The sequence below is a fragment of the Jaculus jaculus genome, chromosome 6, assembly GCF_020740685.1.
Source record: "Jaculus jaculus isolate mJacJac1 chromosome 6, mJacJac1.mat.Y.cur, whole genome shotgun sequence".
NCBI classification, from domain to species: Eukaryota; Metazoa; Chordata; class Mammalia; order Rodentia; family Dipodidae; genus Jaculus; species Jaculus jaculus.
In genome coordinates this window covers 101,354,957-101,375,275 of record NC_059107.1, presented here as the reverse complement: position 1 = coordinate 101,375,275, position 20,319 = coordinate 101,354,957, and the positions used below count along the sequence as shown (strand labels likewise).

General features: G+C 54.0%; 2 protein-coding genes across 8 annotated transcripts; one reads left to right on the top strand and one right to left on the bottom strand.

Moving 5' to 3' along the window:
- The first annotated feature begins 1,616 nt into the window (after positions 1 to 1,616).
- B4galnt1 (beta-1,4-N-acetyl-galactosaminyltransferase 1) lies at positions 1,617 to 15,357 on the top strand. 6 transcript variants are annotated; one of them, XR_006637742.1, is made up of 14 exons: positions 1,625 to 1,737; positions 1,960 to 2,178; positions 2,750 to 2,914; positions 3,049 to 3,155; positions 3,570 to 3,610; positions 3,757 to 3,937; positions 6,539 to 6,637; positions 6,753 to 6,943; positions 7,375 to 7,515; positions 7,707 to 7,947; positions 8,614 to 9,311; positions 10,003 to 10,348; positions 14,394 to 14,678; positions 15,035 to 15,357. XR_006637742.1 is itself a non-coding variant. In XM_045152867.1 (11 exons), the coding sequence occupies exons 2-11, from the start codon at positions 1,961 to 1,963 to the stop codon at positions 8,829 to 8,831; spliced, it is 1,464 nt and encodes a 487-aa protein (XP_045008802.1). In that variant the 5' UTR covers positions 1,624 to 1,737; position 1,960; the 3' UTR covers positions 8,832 to 9,321. The 6 variants fall into 6 exon arrangements, 2 of the variants coding, with proteins under 2 accessions (XP_045008802.1, XP_045008801.1); XR_006637743.1 differs by having other exon boundaries at positions 10,205 to 10,348; positions 15,035 to 15,343; XM_045152867.1 differs by lacking the exons at positions 10,003 to 10,348; positions 14,394 to 14,678; positions 15,035 to 15,357 and having other exon boundaries at positions 1,624 to 1,737; positions 8,752 to 9,321.
- On the bottom strand, positions 9,413 to 19,541 carry LOC101610947 (solute carrier family 26 member 10). 2 transcript variants are annotated; one of them, XM_045152864.1, is made up of 18 exons: positions 19,184 to 19,526; positions 18,623 to 18,733; positions 17,600 to 17,757; positions 17,226 to 17,390; positions 16,806 to 16,958; positions 15,028 to 15,110; positions 14,736 to 14,883; positions 14,516 to 14,629; positions 11,781 to 11,858; positions 11,595 to 11,690; positions 10,857 to 10,963; positions 10,692 to 10,761; positions 10,506 to 10,622; positions 10,340 to 10,373; positions 10,179 to 10,261; positions 10,036 to 10,090; positions 9,831 to 9,937; positions 9,413 to 9,553 (listed from the first exon to the last, which is right to left on the bottom strand). In XM_045152864.1, the coding sequence occupies exons 1-18, from the start codon at positions 19,524 to 19,526 to the stop codon at positions 9,515 to 9,517; spliced, it is 2,061 nt and encodes a 686-aa protein (XP_045008799.1). In that variant the 3' UTR covers positions 9,413 to 9,514. The 2 variants fall into 2 exon arrangements, with proteins under 2 accessions (XP_045008799.1, XP_045008800.1); XM_045152865.1 differs by having other exon boundaries at positions 10,179 to 10,373; positions 19,184 to 19,541.
- Positions 19,542 to 20,319: the final 778 nt, after the last annotated feature.

Here is a 20,319-nt window from a genome sequence, read left to right as displayed (position 1 = left end):
TGTTTAAATATATATTATTTGCAGCAGGGTGTGGTGGCGCACGCCTTTAATCCCAGCACTCGAGAAGCAAAGGTAGGAAGATCGCCAAAAGATCAAGGCCACCCTAAGACTACATAATGAATTCCAGGTCAGCCTGGGCTACAGTGAGACCCTACCTCAGAAAACAAGACAAAAAAACAAATATACATATATACATATACATACATACATACATATGTATGTGTATGTGTGTGTGTGTGTGTGTGTGTGTATGTTATTTGCGAGAGAGAGAGAGAGAGGGTGTGCTGGGGAATGGAACCTAGGGCTAGCAGGCTTTGCAAGCAACAGCCTTTAACCGCTGAGCCATCTTCCAGGTCCCTTATTAAACCTTGAGCTGCCTGAGGGCCACAGGACTTTTGTTTCCTTCCGGTCAGTGTCAGGAATCAAGCTACCATGGCCAATTTAAACCACTTTTTGAGGAACCACGTCTTCTGCAAGTCGGCACCAAGGGGCAGCTAGGGGAAGTAGGCCCTTGAATAACTCCGTGCTTGTCTCCAGAGGTTTGTTAGATAAGCCCTGGGTTGTCTGGGTGACGAGGCTTGAAGGCGAGGGCGGGCTGTGCCAGTCCTTGCGAGCCGGCGACACCGAGAGCTTTTCCTCTCGGGCTTGTTTCCCTTATAACTCATCCCTTCCCACCCAAGCTTTCCTTAACATAAGGTGAAAGTACAGCGCCCCACCTCCTCCAACGCCCTTTTGCCTTTGCAGGCCAGTTTAAAAAAAAAAAAAAAAAGCCTGCAGCCAGTCCGGCGCTGCAACCACCGTGGTCAAGAGGAAAAGAGAGACGAGGATGGAGAAGGGACCTTTGAGAGCCTCAGGTCTGGGGGCGAAGGGATGCGGGGAGAGCCGACCTGCGCGCGCGGGCTCGGCGCCGCGACGATCTCCGCCGCGCCCACCAGAAGGCGCCCGGGCGCCCGAGTGCCCCGCGCCCCGCCGAGCCTCAGCCGCAGCCAGCGGGGCCGCGCCGCGCCGCGCCGAGCCGAGCCGAGCCGAGCCGAGCCGCGCTGCGGTGTGAGCGCCGGGCGCGGGCCCTGCGCTCTCGGGTCCCTCCGAGGGGGACCCGGCGCCGGGAATGCCGGGCTTTGTTCTTGGGGCTGGGGTGCGGCCGAGCCTTAACCCCATCTTCCCCGGCAGGAAACGTCCAGAGCCATCCCCTCGCCGAGGTCTACGGAGCCCCCAGAGTCTGAAGGCGGGAGGAGCCGGGCGCTCGGCGGAGGCAGGAGGATCGCCGCCTCTACGCCCCCACACTCCCGGGCTCCAGCCCCGAGAGAGCCCCCAGGCCCCGGCCGCCGCGGCCTCGGAGCGTTAAACGACAGGTCAGCGCCCCGGCGCCGGGAGGCGCGGAGGCGGGAGAGGAGGCGCGCGCTCGCCGGTCCCCGCGTCGCTGGCCCGGGGGCCACCCCTGGGGTTACCTCGGCCCAGGCAGCAGACGTGATTCCGCGATCTTCCCGACGGGCGAGGCGTCGAGCCGCCCCTCCGCCGCCCACCCCCCACCGCGGCCCAGGTGATGCTCCGCTCCGACGAGCCGGTGGGGGCGGGGCGGGGCGGGGCGCGCGGGCGCCGGGCGGGCGTGGGGATGTCCGCTGCTCTCTCTCATGGAGCGGTGGTTTCTCTGCTCACGCCCCGCCGCCTCCAAACCACCGCATCCGAAGGTGTCTGGCATCGACTCGATGCCAGGCCTCGGGGTGAGGGGAACCCGAGGTAAAGGAGGAGGCCCGGAGACCCTGCAGCCCCGGGGAGTGAGGGGAGGGGGGACGGAGAAAAAAAAAAAAATCCCAGGCGATCAGTGGAGTGCAGAGCGCCCTTGGGAAACCGCAGGAGCCTCTGAGGGTCGCCGGGGTCAGGTCTCCCGGTCCTCACCTCCGTCGCCCCCTTGTCTCACCCTCAACCCTACCCCGGCCCGCGCCCCCCCCCCCCCCGCAGGATGCGGCTGGGCCGCCGGGCCCTCTGCGCGCTGCTCCTGCTGCTCGCCTGCGCCTTGCTGGGGCTTCTGTACGCCAGCACCCGAGACGCGCCGGGCCTCCCCACCCCTGTGGCGTTGTGGGCGCCTCCCCAGGGTCCTCTCCGGCCGGAGCTGCCAGACCTTTCCCCCGAGCCCCGCTACGCACACATCCCGGTCAGGATCAAGGAGCGAGTGGTGGGGTGAGTGCGGACCGCGGCGGTTGCAGCGCCGAACTGGCTGCGGGGGGGGGGGGGTGTTGGGTGGGGGAGGGGGGATTGCCTGGGAGCTTTTGTTTCCTCCACTGCCGGACTGATGCTTGCCTTCTTCTGACTGATGGGGTGCATTGGAAGTAGGCGGTAGAGAGGGTTGCTGAGCCTTGAGCTGGGGGGGGGGGGATCTGTCCTCCTTGAGCCTTGCCGTGTGCATGGGAGTGGGAGGACGCTCCGGCAGGGGAGGGTTTTGAAAGACTCCCTGCTGTCTTGGTTGAGAGCAGGGAAGCCAAGTGGGCAAGGATTCCTGAGGGACTCCTGCATCGCCCCTAGGTAGCTCCTGACATCCTAGGAACTGGCCCTATTCCACCTCTGTGAAGCCCAGATTTAAGGGATGGGCCATCCCGTCCGTGGTCCCCTCCTGAGGGCTATTTGAAAAGCAGTGCTTTAAGAGGACAGATACTAGATGGGTTGAGTTGAAGGGCCAAGATGGGGGGCAATGTGTTTTGTGAGGTGAATGGAGCTGTGTGCCTGAGCTCTGATGTCTCCTCTTCCCGCTCAGGCTGCTGGCTCAGAACAACTGCAGTTGTGAGTCCAGTGGGGGGAGCTTTCTTGTCCCCTTCCAGAGACAGGTCCGAGCCATTGACCTCACCAAGGCCTTTGACCCTGAGGAACTGAGGACTGTTTCTGCTATCAGGGAGCAGGAATTCCAAGCCTTCCTTTCAAGGTACCAGCAAGAAAGGAGAGTATGACTCTGACTCTGCCAGGGGAGGGCAGTGGTGGCCTTAAGTGGCCCTGTCAGGGAAAAAAAATAAAAAATCCCTCTCCTCCTGACTTCTGTCCTTCACTGCTTTACTGCAGGAGCCAGTCCCCAGCTGACCAGCTTCTCATAGCCCCTGCCAATTCCCCCCTACAGTATCCTGTGCAGGGCGTGGAGGTTCAGCCCCTCAGGAGCATCCTGGTGCCAGGTAGGGCCTAGAGGATGTGATACTGGCACAGCCCGAGGCTGGATGGGGAAGGATGGGGGAAGAGTGGAATGAGAGGGGAAGACTTCTGATTGACTGGGCTTAGGAGGAGAGGGGAAGGGGGGAGGGCAGAATGGACTCGAGGGTTGTCGGGAATTGTAGAAGGCTGGGGAAGTTTGCAGAAAAGAATCTGTTCTTGGCTAACTGACCAGGGGTTAGCTGACTAGGTAGGGCAGACCATAGAAGAGGATATCTCTGATAAGGAGCCCCAAAACAGTTGTTCTGTGATGTGCTATGCAAAGCCCTGTTGAGGACTCAACAGAAGACTGTTATGTTGCATGTGGTAAAGGAGGGAGGTGAACTGAGGAAAAATTTGGGGCTATTTGTGTGATTCTGTTTCCCCATTCTCCCTCCTAGGGCTACGCCTGCAGGCAACTTCTGTTCAGGAAGTCTATCAGGTAAGAGAAAACAGAGCAAGGAAACCAAGTGGACACGGAGAATGCCCAAAGGGACACACACAGTGCCACAAAGAGGGTTGTGAGGTCAAAAAAGCAAGGGGTGAGTCAAGGGTCCCAATCCTGTTCTCTCCGGTCTGTTTTACCAGGTGAATCTGACTGCTTCGCTGGGCACCTGGGATGTAGCAGGGGAAGTGACAGGAGTGACTGTCACTGGAGAAGGGCAGCCAGATCTCACCCTTGCCAGTCCAGGGCTAGATCAACTCAACCGGCAGCTGCAACTAGTCACTTACAGCAGCCGAAGCTACCAAGCCAACACAGCAGACACAGGTGGGAAGCCTGGACAGAGGTAGGGGCAGGCTGGCTGAACAGAAAGAACTCAGAAGAGGGTTGTGGGAGGCAATGGCTAGAACTGCCTAGCCACACACAATGGATGTTTCAACTGGGCCAGCAGGGCCAGGGAGGGAAAGAAGGGGCCTTTGTTCATCTGGGGCCAGAGCAGTCCAGAGGGAAACCAGAGCTTTGGGTGCCCCCCCCCCCTTTCTGGCCACCATCAGGGCCCCAGGAAGTGACCTGCTCCTAGAACCAAAAGTCTCAAGCTCTATTTCCAGCCTGTCACTTGCTAGAAGGCAAAGACCTTTACCTTACAGAGCCCCCATTTCTCTTCCCAGTTCACTCCAAAGTTTGTTGCTGTAAGTTTGCTCCTACCTTAGGGCCTTTGCACCTGCTCTTCCCTCTGCCAGGATGCCCTTCCCCAGGCCTTTTGTATGGCTGGTTCTTGTCATTTAGACCTGGCTATTGTGTGCCTTGTTTTCTAACGCTTGCTCGCACCTGACTTCTCTTATTTACTTACCTGAGAACCACACAGACTAGGTTTCTGCCAGCTTTGTTGTTGCATAAAGATGGGCAAGTTACTCTTTTGTACCCTAAAATTATCTTCTTATACTAGGAATTTATGGTGAGGATTAAATGGATTCATGTATATAAGGTAATTTATTATTTGTTTTTGAGACAGGGTCTTATCTCCTGTAGCCCAGGTTGGCTTCTACCTTGTTACATAGCTGAGAATGACCTTGACTCCTGATCCTCCTGCCTTCACCTCCCAAGTGCCAGAATTACAGGTGTGTGTTACTATACTCAGTTTAAGGTAATTTTTTTTTTTAATGTGCAGCACAGACCTGTATGTGATGGCCCACTAAGATAAGAGGATTGAAAGTTCAAGGGTAGCCTAAATGTGTGCATTGGTGGTACAGTCGTGAGCATAGATGCCTTCCGAGGGTAGTCTTGGCTACATGTCAAAACTCTGCTCAATGCTGGGCATAGTGGCACACGCCTTTAATTCCTGCACTTGGGAGACAGAGGTAGGATTGCCATGAGTTCAACGCCCCTCCCCCAAGACTACATAGTGAATTCCAGGATAGCCTGGGCTATAGCAAAACCCTACCTTGAAAAAAAACAAAGATTAGTTTTTAGCTGGGTATGGGGATTTACACTTGTAATCCCACCATCCAGTAGGCTGAATCAGGAGGATTGCCTCGATTTTGAAGCCAGCCTGGATTACATAGCAATTACCAAATCAACCAGGGCTGCTTAGTAAGACCCTCCCCTCAAAAATCCAAAAAGAAACAGATTAGGCTTTAGTAAACATTTTTTAAAATTTTATTTTGAGGCAGGGTCTCGCTCTAGCCCATGCTGACCTGAAATTCACTGGATAATATCAGGCTGGTCTTGAACTCACAGCCATCCTCCTACCTCTGCCTCCCAAGTACTGGGATTAAAGGCATGCACCACCACGTCTGGCTAAATATATTTTTTAAAATTTTTTTTTGTCAGAGAGAGAGAGAGAGAGAGAGGGAGGGAGGGAATGGGTGCTCCAGCCACTGCAAATGAACTCCAGATGCGTGTACCACCTTGTACATTTGGCTTAGGTGGGTACTGGGGAATCTAACCTGGGTCCTTAGGCTTCTCGGGCAAGTACCTTAACCACTAAGCCATCTCTCCAGCCCTTTAGTCAACATGTTTGTTTTTCTTCTGGTTAGAATGTGTGCTCCTGGACTGGGGGTATTGCTCAATTGGTAGATAGAGTGCTTGCCTTGCATGCACAAGACCCTAGATCCACTCTCCACACAGCACAGACCTGGGTGTGGTAGCACACACCTGTAATCCCAATACCCTGGAAGGGGAGCCTGGAGAATCAGAAAGTCAAGGCCATCCTCAGCTACATAGCCAATTCAAGGCCAGTCTAGATCACATGAGACCCTGCCCCCCCCCAAAAAAAAAGAACACAGAAAAAGCTTTTCAATACTGATTTATTGAAAAGACAGTGTTGGGACTGGGAAGATAGTTCAGTGTATAAAGTGTTTTCCAGGGGCTGGAGAGATGGCTTAGTGGTTAAGCGCTTGCCTGTGAAGCCTAAGGACCCCAATTCAAGGCTCAATTCCCTAGTACTCACTTAAGCCAAATGCACAAGGTGGTGCATGCATCTGGAGTTCCTTTGCAGTGGCTGGAGGCCCTGGTGTACCCATGCTCTCTCTCTCTCTGTCTCTCTGCCTCTTTCTCTGTCACTCTCAAATAAATAAATAAAAACTAAAAAAAAAATGTAAAGTGCTTTCCACATAAGCATGAGGACCTGAGTGTGGATCCCCAGAACCCATGTAAAGAGAGAAGTGGTCGTGAGTGTCTGTAATCCCAGCATTCCTACAATGAGATGAAGAATCCCAGGAAGGGGGGGGGGGCAGGGCATACCTGGCATGCACAGCAAAGAACAAAGAGAGGTGCTTCAGGGCAAGGTAGAAGGTGAGGAGTGACCCCAACTTTGTTCTCTGACCTCCGCATGGGCACTGTTGCACACACAGGCACACATCACATGCACACGCACAGGAGAAAGTTATTGCAACCATAAAGGGCCAACTCCCTGTCCTTTCTTCCCAGTCCACTTCTCCACCAAGGGACACGAAGCTGCCTTCACTATCCGAGTAAGACATCCTCCCAACCCCCGGCTGTACCCGCCTGCGTCTCTACCCCAGGGAGGTGAGGCTGGTGGGGTGAGGAAAATGAGAGAGAGGGTGGTCCTGGGCGACTATGTTCTCCAGCTCGTCTTTCCCCACGCTCCTTGTCTACACCCGACCCTACAACTTGCTTTCAGCCCAGTACAACATCAGTGCCCTGGTCACCATTGCCACCAAGACCTTCCTTCGCTACGATCGGCTCCGGGCACTCATTGCCAGCATCCGACGCTTCTACCCAACCATCACCGTGGTCATTGCCGACGACAGCGACAACCCAGAGCGCATTAATGAACCCCACGTGGAGCACTATCTCATGCCCTTTGGCAAGGTGCGCTGCTAACAAGGATGAGCTAGAGTTCTGTTCAGAGAACAAGGGGAGCTAGAGACCTCTGGGGAGGCGCGTGTCCTCAATGTGAAGGCCACCTGTCTCAGAACCAAGCAGGATGCCTGGGCCATAGACTCTGCAGGAGCAGGAATCGTGTCAATATTGTTCGCTCAGCATTCTTGGAATGGTGCTTAGTGCCTATAGGGCGCTCAAAAAGTGGCTGGCTGCACAGGGATTAAACGCACCGCAAGACTCCCCTCCCCCGTATGCCGATTCCGGGGCTCTGGGAAGGGGCGTGGGAATATGCCTTTTTAACCTAGCTTCCAGTCATTGGGAAGCTCTCAAAGGTGTGGAGGGGTCAGTGGAAAAGAGGAAAAACTGCAGAGCGTGGTTTGTTTGGACAGACCTTCAAACCACGCGCACTTCTTCCTTAGGGTTGGTTCGCCGGCCGGAACCTGGCCGTGTCCCAAGTAATCACCAAATACGTGCTGTGGGTGGACGACGACTTCATCTTCACGGCGCGCACGCGGCTGGAGAAGCTCGTGGACGTGCTGGAGCGGACGCCGCTGGACCTGGTAGGGCAGGGCCGTGGGGTGCCCGGGGGAGATGCTCCTTGAAAGGTGGCAGGCTCCGAGGGACAGCTGCGGGCGAGGCCGAGGACGCGGAGTCTGGGGAACCGTGTGGGTCCTGCAGGGAAGTGGGAGAGGATCGGACAGCGAGGGAGGCCCGGACCGACCCTCTTGGGGCCTCGCCCTCCTCCTCGCAGGTAGGGGGCGCGGTGCGCGAGATCTCGGGTTTTGCCACCACTTACCGGCAGCTGTTGACTGTGGAGCCCGGCGCCCCGGGCATCGGGAACTGCTTCAGGCAAAAGCGTGGCTTCCACCACGAGCTCGTCGGCTTCCCCGGCTGTGTGGTCACCGATGGCGTGGTCAACTTCTTCCTGGCGCGCACCGACAAAGTGCGCGAGGTGGGCTTTGACCCGCGCCTCAGCCGGGTGGCGCATCTGGGTGAGTGGCGCCCCCTCCCGGCCGGGACTGGGGAGGACCCCGTGCAGCGCACCAGGACCCGCTCACCGGCCCTGCGCCCACCCCACGCCCATGGCTACCACCTGGGCACCTAGATCAGTTCTGAGGAGGTTTAGCAAGAAGCAAAGCTCCCAGCTTCTCCTAACCCGCACACTATTTAAAAAAATTTTTTTTAATTATTCTTTTGGTTTTTCGAGGTAGAGTCTTGCTCTAGCCCAGGCTGACCTGGAATTCACTATGTAGTATCAGGGTGGCCTCAAACTCATGGCGATGCTCCTACCTTTGCCTCCCAAGTGCTGGGATTAAAGGCATGCCATTTAAACCTTGCCCAGAACAGCCCTTAGTCGGCCTTGAACTTGCCTACTATTCTCGGGCCACCCGTACTCCACTCCCAGCAACTCCCTTAGTTCAGACTACCCTGGAAGCAGTGTATCCTGTGTTTGTTGAACCTCTGAGGTGGGAGGTAGGTTTTCCGTCTTCGAAGCATAAGTACACGGACTCCATTTTACACGAGAGTAAAACAGAGAAGTTAATTTATTGCCAAAGTCCTTAGCAACAGACGCCCTCCATCCCCTTGAGATCAGCTCTCCCCTGGGAGCTGGCCTTCACCCACTGGAGCCCTCACTGCTCTCCCCGTCCTCGCTCCAGAATTCTTCCTGGATGGGCTCGGTTCCCTTCGCGTGGGCTCCTGCTCCGACGTCATTGTGGACCATGCATCGAAGCTGAAGCTGCCCTGGTCGTCCAGGGATGCTGAGGCAGAGACTTACGCTCGGTACCGTTACCCAGGATCACTGGATGAAAGTCAGCTGGCCAAACACCGCCTCCTCTTCTTCAAGCACCGGCTGCAGTGCATGACGGCTGAATGATGACCGACCTGAGCCTTCCCCTGTCAGGCTGGGCCTGCCTTTCTGTCCCCACCAGGAGTTTCCAGCAAACCTCTCCACCCTGAGAGCACCCCACTGACAGTTCCTGATCTTCTGGTCCCCCTCCCCTTCAGAACCTGAACCCAACTAGGGGTTTGTCCAGGTGACACCCCTGCTTTCCGTGAGTGCCCAGGGACCTGTGGAGCCATATGCCTCTCCCACAGCCAGTGCCAACTCCTTCCTCCCCACCCTGTTTGCACGGGGCAGGAAATTTTCCAAGTGCCAAAGAGCCCAGGAGGACTCTTAAGACCCTCACGTGGAAACACTCTTCACCTTGGGACTGAGGGAGCAGGGAAGCTCCCAATGTGCACCCCTCGTCCATGCCCCCCCACAGCTCAGGATCCAGCATTCTGTGCAAGTCTCCAGCGCACCCCCTCAGAGAGCATTGTGACTCTGGAGTTCTGTGGGGCTGGTGAACACATGGTGAAAGCCAGTTTTCCTTGTGTCTCTTCAGTACTGTGGGCGTGGTGGGAGGGGCTCTAGGGGTCCACATGCAAACACCCTGAATCACTTCATGGACCCCAGAGGTTCTCAGATTCGTTTTATTAGCTACATTAAGTAAGGGAGTTCAAGGATGGTGGCCCTTTTCACACTTTTTGGGACCCTTCACACTTCAAGTGGCCTGGTTAGACCCACACTGTGCAAATCTTGGGGCCAGAGAGCTCCTGTAGAAGAGAGGAGACAGACAGGTCAGGAGTAGATTCCGTGAGTTTTGGCAGTGCTCTGCTGGAATATCACTTCCTTCAGGACCTTAGTTCTTCAGTTCACCAGCCTTGGTGAAACCTCCCAGTCTCCCTGATTGGATCTTGAATCTACATCTGCCACTCCCTTCTTGATCCTCCTGTACCCTTTCCCCAAGTTGCTCTTCAGCCCCTCAGCAAGTCCTCCTTGCCTTAAGCCTGGGATCTCCTGGCTCCCATTCCCGATGCTACTGTCCCTTACCAGTCTCTCCAGAGCGTGTGCCGCTGCATCCTGGACACTCACAAACAGTTGTCCAGGGGTCACTGTATCCAACAGTCCTGCCCGGGTCAGGGTCTCCAGCACCAAAGCTGGATAGGTAGAATGTCAGACTCTGGGATACTAAATCTACCCTTGGTCCTCCTCCCTCCCGCAGATGTCCAGCCCTCCCATTCCAGACATGACTCACCATTACACTGAGCCAGGAGAAGATAGATCCCAGCGTCCTGGCAGCGGCTGGCAAGCTGCAGGGATGAGACAAGGGTTAAATCCTAACTCTCAGCACGTGAGTGAGGTGAGAAGGGCTTTTTCTCCGCCTGTCTACTCCCTCACCTGTGCCACTTCCCTGGCCCCCGCAGCATCTGCAAAAGTGACGCCACTGAAGTCTAGGATCACCACTCTGACGGGCTCAGCAACTAGGAAGGGAGAAAGCAGCAGTACCCAGATGCTTCCATGAGCCGTGGCCAAACTCCCTCCTTGTCCTTCCATCTCACCTGCACCAGGTAGGCCGCCAGGCTTTGCAGACTCCTATCAGCAAAGAAGGGCAGTGACCACATGCAAGACACAGGTGTGCGTGCACTTGTGTACCTTAAGCACAAGTACACGCATCTGAGTCCCAATACCAGAGAGCCCACACTCCTCCTGGACCCTAATCATCACCTTTCCTCTTTCTCCAAGCCTCAGATGCCACTCCAAGTTGTGGCGCAACTGCCCACGAGTCCCAAAGTAGAGTGGTGTTGGATAGCTCAGGATGCAGAGACCAGGAACCTGAAGGAGCTAATGGGTGAAAGGGTGAGAAACGTCTGACGTGATCTCCCCTTCTTTCCTTGACTGTGGCCAACCCACCTTATGGCTCTCTCGGAGTGGCCTGTAGAGCTCCGTCCCCTCGGCCAGTCCAAGCACCAGACACTGCACTCTAGGACAGAAGCTGGGGTCAGTTTTCCAGCCTAACCTGGCCTGGCTAGAGTCATTCCCAAGCACCCTGTCCTCCCATCTCATCTTCATGCCTACCTTTGGGTGCGGCAGACCACCATCATCATGGAGAAGACCACACCCACAGCTAGGCCCAGGTCCACATTCAGAGTCACGACAGCCACCCATGTGACCATCCACACAGACTGCAGGACATGGATGTGGGTGGATTATCCGGAAGAAAAACTGGGGTTCAAGGGTAGTGACTGCTAGAGCAAGTGATGGGAAGAGATGGCCCCAGAAAAAGCAGGAAGTGTGACAGAAGGAATGGAGAGTTGAGTCAATGGGATACAGGCCAACTGTAATGCCATCAGGTGGTGTCCATTTGGATGTTACAAGTATTCAGGTCTGAGGGGGCGGAAGCTCCGTGACAGAGCCCTTGCTTAACATGTATAGGGCGCTGGGTTCATTTTCCAATACCAACACAAAAAATGCCCCAGAAGAAAAAGAAATGCCCCAAACATATCCCAACACTCAGGAGGCTGAGACAGAAGGACTGCCATGAGTTCAAGACTAGCCTCGGATACAAAATGAGAATGAGTGCTAAGGTAGCCCAGGCTAGAGGAAGACTGCCTCAAAAAAAAAAGCTCCTGAAAAGATACTCAGGTCATAGGGGTCCAAACCCCACCCCTTCCCTTTTCTCTGAGGTGTGAGTTCTGTTCATAGTTGTGTGGATTAAAGACTTTAGGACCAGAATAACTAGCTTTTGTCCAAGACAGAGACGAGGGGTGCTAGGAGAATGGGAGGGGGCCATCTGGGGGTGATGCCATTTCTCACAAAGTCCATCCGGCTGACGTGCCATAGCCGTGGAAGTTCCTGCATCTGGAAGAACATCTGGCGCATGCTGGTGATGTTAATGCAAGCCAGGACCGCCTTGAGGCAGAAGAGGCAGACTGACTACCCCGATGTCCCTGAATATGGCCACTCCCCTCCGAGAACACCCATGCCACCTGTAGTCCTTACCTTGGGCAGGTAGTAGAAGAAATGCCTCAGCCACAGCACCACCGACATGACCACTACGCAGGAGAAGAGACCTGCCAGCTGCAGGGAAGGAAGGGCAGAAGCCAGGGAGGGAGGGAGGCCCGCCTCTACCCCAGCCTGGCGGGGGTGTGGGGCCTCCTACCCACTCTGCTTCGTCTTCCTTGAAAATATCCCCCCAGCCCTCACCTCCATTCTTGATACTCTGCTACCCAGTAAATGCCTATCATTCCCCATGCTTCCCATGCTTTTTTTTTTTTTTTTTTTTTTTTTTTTGAGTTATGGCTTCACTCTGGCCCAGGCTGACCTGAAATTCACTATGTAGGCTCAGGGTAGCTTCAGACTCACAGTGATCCTCCTACCTCTGCCTGCCTCCCAAGTGCTAGGATTAAAGGTGTGCACCACTATGCCCAGCATCCTCCCTATTTTATAGTCCATCTCCAGCTTAAAAGCCATTATTGGACTGGAAAGATGGCTTGGTGGTTAAGCTGCTTGCCTGGGAAGTCTAAGGACTCAAGTTCAATTCCCCAGTATCCACATAAGCCAGATGCACATACATGGTGATGCATGCATCTGGGGTTTGTTTGCAGTGGCTAGAGGCCCTGGAGTGCCCATTCTCTCTCTCTCTCTCTCTCTCTCTCTCTGTCTCTCTCTCTCTCTAATAAACATAAATTATTTTAGGGCTGGAGAGATGGCTTAGCAGTTAAAGCATTTGCCTGCAAAGCCAAAGGACCCACCCAGGTTCAACTCACCAGGACCCGCATCAGCCAGATGCACAAGGTGGCACATGCATCTGGAGTTTGTTTGCAGAGGCTGAAGGCCCTAGAGTGCCCATTTTCTCTGTCTGTTTCCCTCATCCTCTCCCAATTTCTCTCTCAAATAAATAAAGTAAAATATATACTTTATAAAATTTTATTTATTTATTTATTTATTTGAGAGCGACAGACACAGAGAGAAAGACAGAGGGAGAGAGAGAATGGGCGCGCCAGGGCTTCCAGCCTCTGCAAACAAACTCCAGACGCGTGCGCCCCCTTGTGCATCTGGCTAACGTGGGACCTGGGGAACCGAGCCTCGAACCGGGGTCCTTAGGCTTCATAGGCAAGCGCTTAACCGCTAAGCCATCTCTCCAGCCCAAAATATATACTTTAAAATGAAATAAATTATTTTTCATTTTTATTTGTTTGGTTTTTTGAGGTAGGGTCTCACTCTAGCCCAGGCTGACCTGGAATTCACTAAGGAGTCTCAGGGTGGCCTCGAACTCACAGTGATCCTCCTACCTCTGCCTCCCAAGTGCTGGGATTAAAGACATGCGCCACCACGCCCGGCGAAATAAAATATTTTAAAAGCCACTATTATGTTGCTCACCCCACAGGCAGGCTGACCACCTTGCTTAGGGCATCAGAAAAGTAAGGCAAACAAACTATATTAGGGGGAGATTGATTCTCCTGATGTTTCTTTTTACTTTTTAAATTATTTTTATTTATCATTTATATGAGAGAGGGAAAGAGGCAGATAGAGAGAGATAGAGAATGGGTGCGCTGGGGCCTCCAGCCACTGCAAACAAACTCCAGATGCACGTGCCCCCTTGATCATCGGGCTAACGTGCGTCTTGGGAGAATGGAACCTGGGTCCTTTGGCTTTGCAGGCAAATGCCTGAACCACTAAGCCATCCCTCCAGCACTGATGTTTCTTTTTAAAAGAAAAGTCCTAGTAGGAAAAAAATATATCATAATTTCATGTCTTAAATGTATAGTTTAAGGGGGTTTTTGTTTTGTTTTGTTTTTATTTTTCCAGGTAGGGTCTCGCTGTAGCTCAGGCTGACCTGGAATTCACTCTGTATTCTCAAGGTGGCCTAAAACTCACAGTGATCCTCCTACCTCAGCCTTCCAAGTGCTGGGATTAAAGGTGTGTGTCACTATACCTGACTTTAGTTTAAGATTTTTAAAGATAGGGACTCTGACTGGAGAGATGGCTTAGCAGCTAAGGCACTTACCTGAGAAGCCTAAGGACCTAGGTTCAATTTCCCAGGACCCACATAAGCCAGATGCACAAGGTGGCACATGCCTCTGGAGTTTCTTTACAGTGGCTGGAGCCCTGGTGTGCCCATTCTCTCTCTCTCTCTGTCTCTCAAGTAAATAAATAAATTTTAAAAATTATTTATCTATTTATTCTTCTCTGAGACAGAGAGAAAAGAAGAAAGAAAAGAGAGAGAGCATGGGCATGTCATGGCCTCTAGCCACTGCAAATGAACTTTAGACACATGTGCCACCATGTGCATCTGGCTTACATGGGACCTAGAGAATCGAACCTGGGTCCTTAGGCTTTGCAGGCATGCGCCTTAACCATTAAGCCATTTCTGTAGCGCAAAAAAATAATTCTTAACAGCAAACATAGGGTCTCAGCACGTGGCCTGCCTGACCTCAAGCTCCAGACCCCACTGCCCAGCTTTCTTGGCGCTAGGATTATGGATGTTTGACACAAACCCTGCTATTAGTGTTGTTATTTTTAGTCACTTCTGGGCCTTTTTCAGTGCTGACAAAGGTCTTTATGGGGCCTCACTATTCTCTCTATCTCCTCTATCATCTCATTCCCCCTCAGGTTCCCATCCTCCACCATATAGACGCCAGTGGATATCTTCCAACCTTGCACTTGTTTCACCACTGATGACATCTCAGCCTGAACGTTCCATCCTTTCTCTTCTCCCAAGGACAGTCTCTTACCTGTGTATTCCCACCTGCGTCCACTAGTAGGCTGGTGGTGGCCAGCGTGGCAGAGTTGGGAAAGCAAGAGAAAAGGGAGGATATGAGGTTGGAGACACCATGGGCCAAGAGCTCCTGGAAGGATGGAGAGAGGTCCCCGAGGAGCGAGACAAAGGCATGGGGGGTAAGGCTAAGGAGTTCTCTTCTGAATGAGGCAGTGGGTCCACAGTAGAAGTCATACCTGGTTGGGGTCAACAGTGTAGCTATACTTGTCTGCATAGATGGAGGCCAAGGAGGTGGACACAGCAAAAGTAACCAGTGCAATGGGCAGTGAGTCGGCCAGTATCCTGTGCAGGTCAGCCAGGTCGGGCAGGAGGGGTTGGGGAAATCTGGAGAGGGAGGAATCCATGGTGAGAATGGGTTGGGTGCTGGGGGGAAATGGGAAAGGTAGAGCAAATAGGGCATTGCAGGACAAGGAACAAGGTTTGTGAGAGGTAGGAAAAGAACACTAAAGTCTTTTCATTTTCTCTTACCCTCCAGGCAACAGTCCCACTACCTGGACATTATATCTTGTGTCCAGAGAAGAGGTGAAGCAGAGCACAGAGGCCAGAAGGACCTGCGGAAGAGAACAACACATCAGGGCCTACAAGAAGATGAGGCCTTAGAGGCTAGAAGGGGCTCAGCATGTAAGCAACTGGTGAGAATGCGCTGTGCTTGAATAAGTGTCTGGCCACTGGTATACTGTGAAGGCATGTGGGGATAGGGAAGAAACAAGATGTATGCTTGAGGCTATAGAGAGAGAAACTGGCCTGGAGAGGTGGCTCAGCAGTTAAAGGGTTCAGTTCCCCAGTATCCATGTATGGCCAGATGCACAAAAAGGAGCATGCATCTGGAGTTCATTTGCAGTGGCTAGAGGCCCTGGCACACCACTCATTCATTAATTCTCTCTCTGTGTCTCCTTAGAGAGACAACTGGAGGAACTTAAGAAAGGGGCTCCACCTACGAAACCTAAGGACCCAGGTTCGAATCCCAGTACCCAAATAAGCCAGATGCACAAGGTGGTCCATGTGTCTGGAGTTTGTTTGCAGTCGCTAGAGGCTCTGGTGCACCCATTCTCTATCTTCCTCTCTTCTTCTCTCCCAAATAAATAAATAAAATATTTTTAAAAGGTTAAAAAAAAAGGGGCTCCAACCTTTAATCCCAGCACTCTGGAACCTGGGGTAGAAGGATTGCTGTAAGTTTGAGGCCAGACTGAGACTACACAGTGAATTCCAGGTCAGCCTGGGCCAGAGCCAGACCCTACTTCAAAAAATAAAAAAGAGGGGGACTGGAAAGATGGCTTAGCAGTTAAGATGCTTGCCTACAAAACCCAAGGACCCAGGTTCAATTTCCCAGAACCCATATAAGCCAGATGTACAAGGTGGCACGTGCATCTGGAGTTCATTTGCAGTGGCTAGAGGTCCTAGTGTGCCCATTTTTTTGTTTCTCTCTCTCTCTGTCTCACTCTCTCTCTCACACATGCAAATAAATAAATAAATAAAATTTTAAAAAAGAAGAAGGGGGTTGGAGGAGTGGCTTAGTGGTTATGATACTTGCCTGTGAAGTCAAAGGATCCATGTTCAATTCCCCAGGACCCACGTAAGCCAGATTCACAAGGTGGTGCATGTGTCTGGAGTTTGTTTACAGTGGCTGAAGACCCTGGCACTCCCATTCTCTCTGTCTGCCTCCTTCTCCTTCTCTCTTTCTCTCTCTCTCTCTCAAATAAATAAAATAAAATAAAATAAAATAAAATAAGGATAAGCCAGGCGTGGTGGCGCACACCTTTAATCCCAGCACTTGGGAGGCAGAGGTAAGAAGATCACCGTGAGTTCGAGGCCACCTTGAGACTACATAGGGAATTCCATGTCAGCCTGGACTAGAATAAAACCCTACCTCAAATAAAATAAAATAATAAATAAATAAAAGAAGGGGACTCCAACTGGAGTGATGGATACCTAAGGTGAACCCCCACCATTTCAGTCAGGGAAGATGTATCTAAGCATAGATGAGCTACCTAGGTGGGGAATGAAAAGAAGATACCCTGAATTACAATGAAATCTGAGTACAGGAGGTGCGCGAAAGACCGTGAGGTGGCGCCGTAGAGAGGAGGAAGGAATTCTGAGGTCTATTTGTGACTGAGAAGAGGGGAAGTGGGGGGTTCAGGTGGGCCAAAGACCTCTGGCTTATGAACCCTCGGCGTTCCACAAGGGGGCGATAGCTGCCAGATCCTCCTGGATGGGCAGGGTGCAGACCCGCCCCAAGCCCTACTCACCATGACGACTTCCCCTGGGATCGGGGTGGGGAGCCTATCCCGGAATCTCACGTTCAATTCCTTGACGGGCACGAGCAGTGCCAGGCTGAGCGCCGAGATTGTCATTTCGGCCGGACTGCTCTGGGGCAGTGCCGTGAGCACGGCGGCCAGCGTCTGCGGGCAGAGGCGATGAACAGAGGACCGGGTGGCGGTGGGGTCAGCGTTGACTGACCCCTCCCCGCCGCAGCACCGACTCCCCCAGACGTGCCGCACAGCTCTCTCCATCAGGTCCACGTCCGCGACGCCCTTACGCCGCAGCCACAAGGTTCTATGAACTTTTCCCGTCCCTCATCACATGCTATCCCTCCTCGGTCCTTCCCCTGGTGAGTCTCGCCTCTCCCGGGCCTTCTGGAAGCCTCTTCGCTGCCCTCCCAAGCCCACCTTGAAGAGGGAGAAGTAGCCGATCTGGCGCGGTAGTGACAATCCCAAAAGGCTTGGCAGCTGGGACACGAGCACGTGCAGCGCGGCCCCACTGGTCAGCGCCTTGACCACAGGCTCGGACAAAAAGGTTGACAGGACCCCGAGCTGCAACGCGAACATCCCCAGCTGCAGGGGGGCAGGCGGGGGGAGTGGGGGAGAGGGTGAGAAATGGAATCACGATGAGCCAGAGAAGTGCATCTGCTTCCCCGACGGCAGGTCCACCACCCGGGACCTAAGCTGGGAGGCTTGTTCCCTCCTCCTCCGCGGGCACGATTCCCCTGGTGCATCCTCCAGCGTGCATCCTTCCCCCAAGGCCTTCGCTGGGCCCCCCTCACCAGCAGCGCCCCGCTGGCGAAGGCCATCGCTGCTGCAGCTCCAACTCGCTGAGCCTCCAGCTGTTCTCTCTCGTGTCCACTCAGGTTCCCAGCGAGGGGTTCGGGCACCAGCCGCTCCACCGCAGAGCCCGTCATGAGGCTGAGTACTGCGAAGGTTCCTGGAGCCAAGAGCCCAGCAGGGGATCAGTGGCTATGCCTCCTGGGGCGTGGCAACAGCCCAGTGTGCAGTTCTGGAGCCTTGCATGGTGCTGTCAGATATCTCTCTCTCTCTCTCTCTCTCTCTCTCTCTCTCTCTGTCTCTCGGGGTATTGTTTACAATCATGGAAGTTGTTAATAAAAAACTGAAAAAAAAAACACCTCTTCTCTGTCCTCTCTTTCCCTCCCTCCCTCTCTCCCTCTTCTCCCTCTCTCTCTCTCTCTCTCTCTCTCTCCCTCCCCCCCCCCTCTCTGAAGGCAGCTTGCCCACTAGGTGAAGATCTTGGTGTCCAGAGCTGATGCAGCAACCAAGGAGAGGAAGGAAAGGAGAGCCCACTCTGCAAAAAGTGCCCTGCTACAAATTCCCATCTCCTGTTCCTCTAGAGGGTCCATCTCTTCTTGTTGTTTGTTTTGTTTTTCAAGGTAGGGTCTCACTCTGGCCCAGGCTGACCTGGAATTAACTTTGTAGTCTCAGGATGGCCTGGAACTCAAGGCGATGCTCCTACCTCTGCCTCCCTCCCGAGTGCTAGGATTAAAGGCGTGCGCCACCACGCCCGGCCCGGGTTGCTTATTTTATTTTAACCAAATTTCTCTGGGGGAAGGGGGTAAGTCCAAGTAAATGCCTGCTTCTTTGTACCCATCCAGCCAGCATGCCTAGGTCAAAGCGTTCAGTGGCCTGGAGAGTGAGGCTTGGGATAGGGATCCCAAGAGAGAGGGCAGAGAAGAGGGAAGTTGGGGGAAAATGAGCTTCGGAGCTTAGAGAAGGAAGCCTCAAAGCTGTCCCTCCTCACACCACAGGGGAGCCATGGGCAGTCCTTGGCCACTCACCAGTGGACAGGTGTCTCCCAGTGCCCAGCAAGCTGTAGATGAGCACGGGAAAGAAAGAAGTGTAGAGTCCGAACACCGGGGGCACGGAGGTCAGAAGGGCAAAAGCCATGCCTGAAGGAGAAATTGAGGGCGAGGTTTGCGGGGGCGGGGGGCACAGCCCAGCCCCACATCAGTTCCTGGGCTGCCATCAGGCCCTGCAAATCATGACACAGGAGGGAGCTGAGGGGGTTAATGGGCCTCCGTGGGAGGTCGTAAACTTGAGAAGGTCACAGGTCCTTGTAGGACCCGCGAGCTAGGGGGTCAGACTTTGTGCCTCTCTCCAATTCCCTGAGCCGGAACCGATCCAAGAGGTCTCACAGCATTGCACAACTGAGGACCGGTGGGGGTGGAGATCTGACAGAGAGCTCCACCATCCTGCTCCCGACCTGGGCCTCCGATCCCTCTTTCTGAACCCACGGGGACGGGGACACTGACCCACCACCTCATTCCCAGCTCCCCTAGCCTATTCCCACTCTCTAGAAGAGCTTGGATCCCCGATATGCTGGGTTTGGGGCCTCTCACCCTGGGGCACGTGCACGACGCCCACGGTCACTCCGGCCACCGCGTCCCCGAGCAGCCAAGCCCTCCAGCGGTAACGGGGCAGCCAGCGCAGCGGGGGCAACCGCGCTAGCAGCAGGCGCCACGCCCCCGGCCAGGAGCAAGCTCGGACTAGGCTGCTCCACAACCTGCACAGCCAGGGCAAGCTAGGCTCCTCCGGTAGCTCAGGATCCTGTTCTGGGCCCCCGAATTGTTGCTGGAACCGAGCCTGGGTGAGAGGTTCCCTGAGCCTGGTGCCTAGCGGAGACCTAAAGTTAGAAGCCTCATCCGAGCCTGAGCAGGTCCGGGAGGCTCGTGGCCCACTCATTTTCCCCTTGGCCCCCTCCAGCTCCACCCGGTCTTAAATACTCCTCCACCCGCGAGCCCTGAGCCCGCCTCCATGAAGCAGGGTCCAATCCTGCCCTGCAGGGCGCTCTCACATGGGGACCTCCAAGGGTCAGACGTGGGTAGAGAAAGTCCCTTGAGTTGGGCGTTTCCTTAGACATCCTTAGCCGGATCTGACCGCTGGAGAGCCTTAGGATCTGCTGTGAGGTTTGGCTGAGGAAGGTGTAGACATAAGACACAGACCCAAAGACAGATGTAACCCCAACATCCAGTGTTTACCACTCCTGACTGAGCCTTTTCCTCTTTACTTCTTCGCGATGGGTTCCCATCCCATCCACACTTGGAGCAGACAGAAGCTAACTCCTTGTGGGTCCTTCTCCGAGCTTACATTCTCCCCGGCCACTGGAGCAGAAAGTTCAGCTGGGGGATTGGGATCCCCATCCCACTTCTCATGTGTCAAACTTGCCTGAAGACAGTGTGAGGGGGCGGTACTGGCTTGGGTAGTTTCGTGAACTACTCTACAAGCATTGATGAGGGCAGTAACAGAGAGCCACCACCACGTGTGTATGCAGAGCGGCTGGGCCTAGCATAGGGGAAATGCGGAATTGACAGTAAATTTAAGATTTTCCTAGGAGCCAAAACCCCTTGAAGTACCATTTGTTACATTCAAGTGTTATTCTGAAAATAAAATACATAGTTACACTAAGTACAAAGGGGTCACCCATCCAGCTCACATACTCCTGCAGTCCCTAAAGAAATACAAAGTTTCCGAGCTC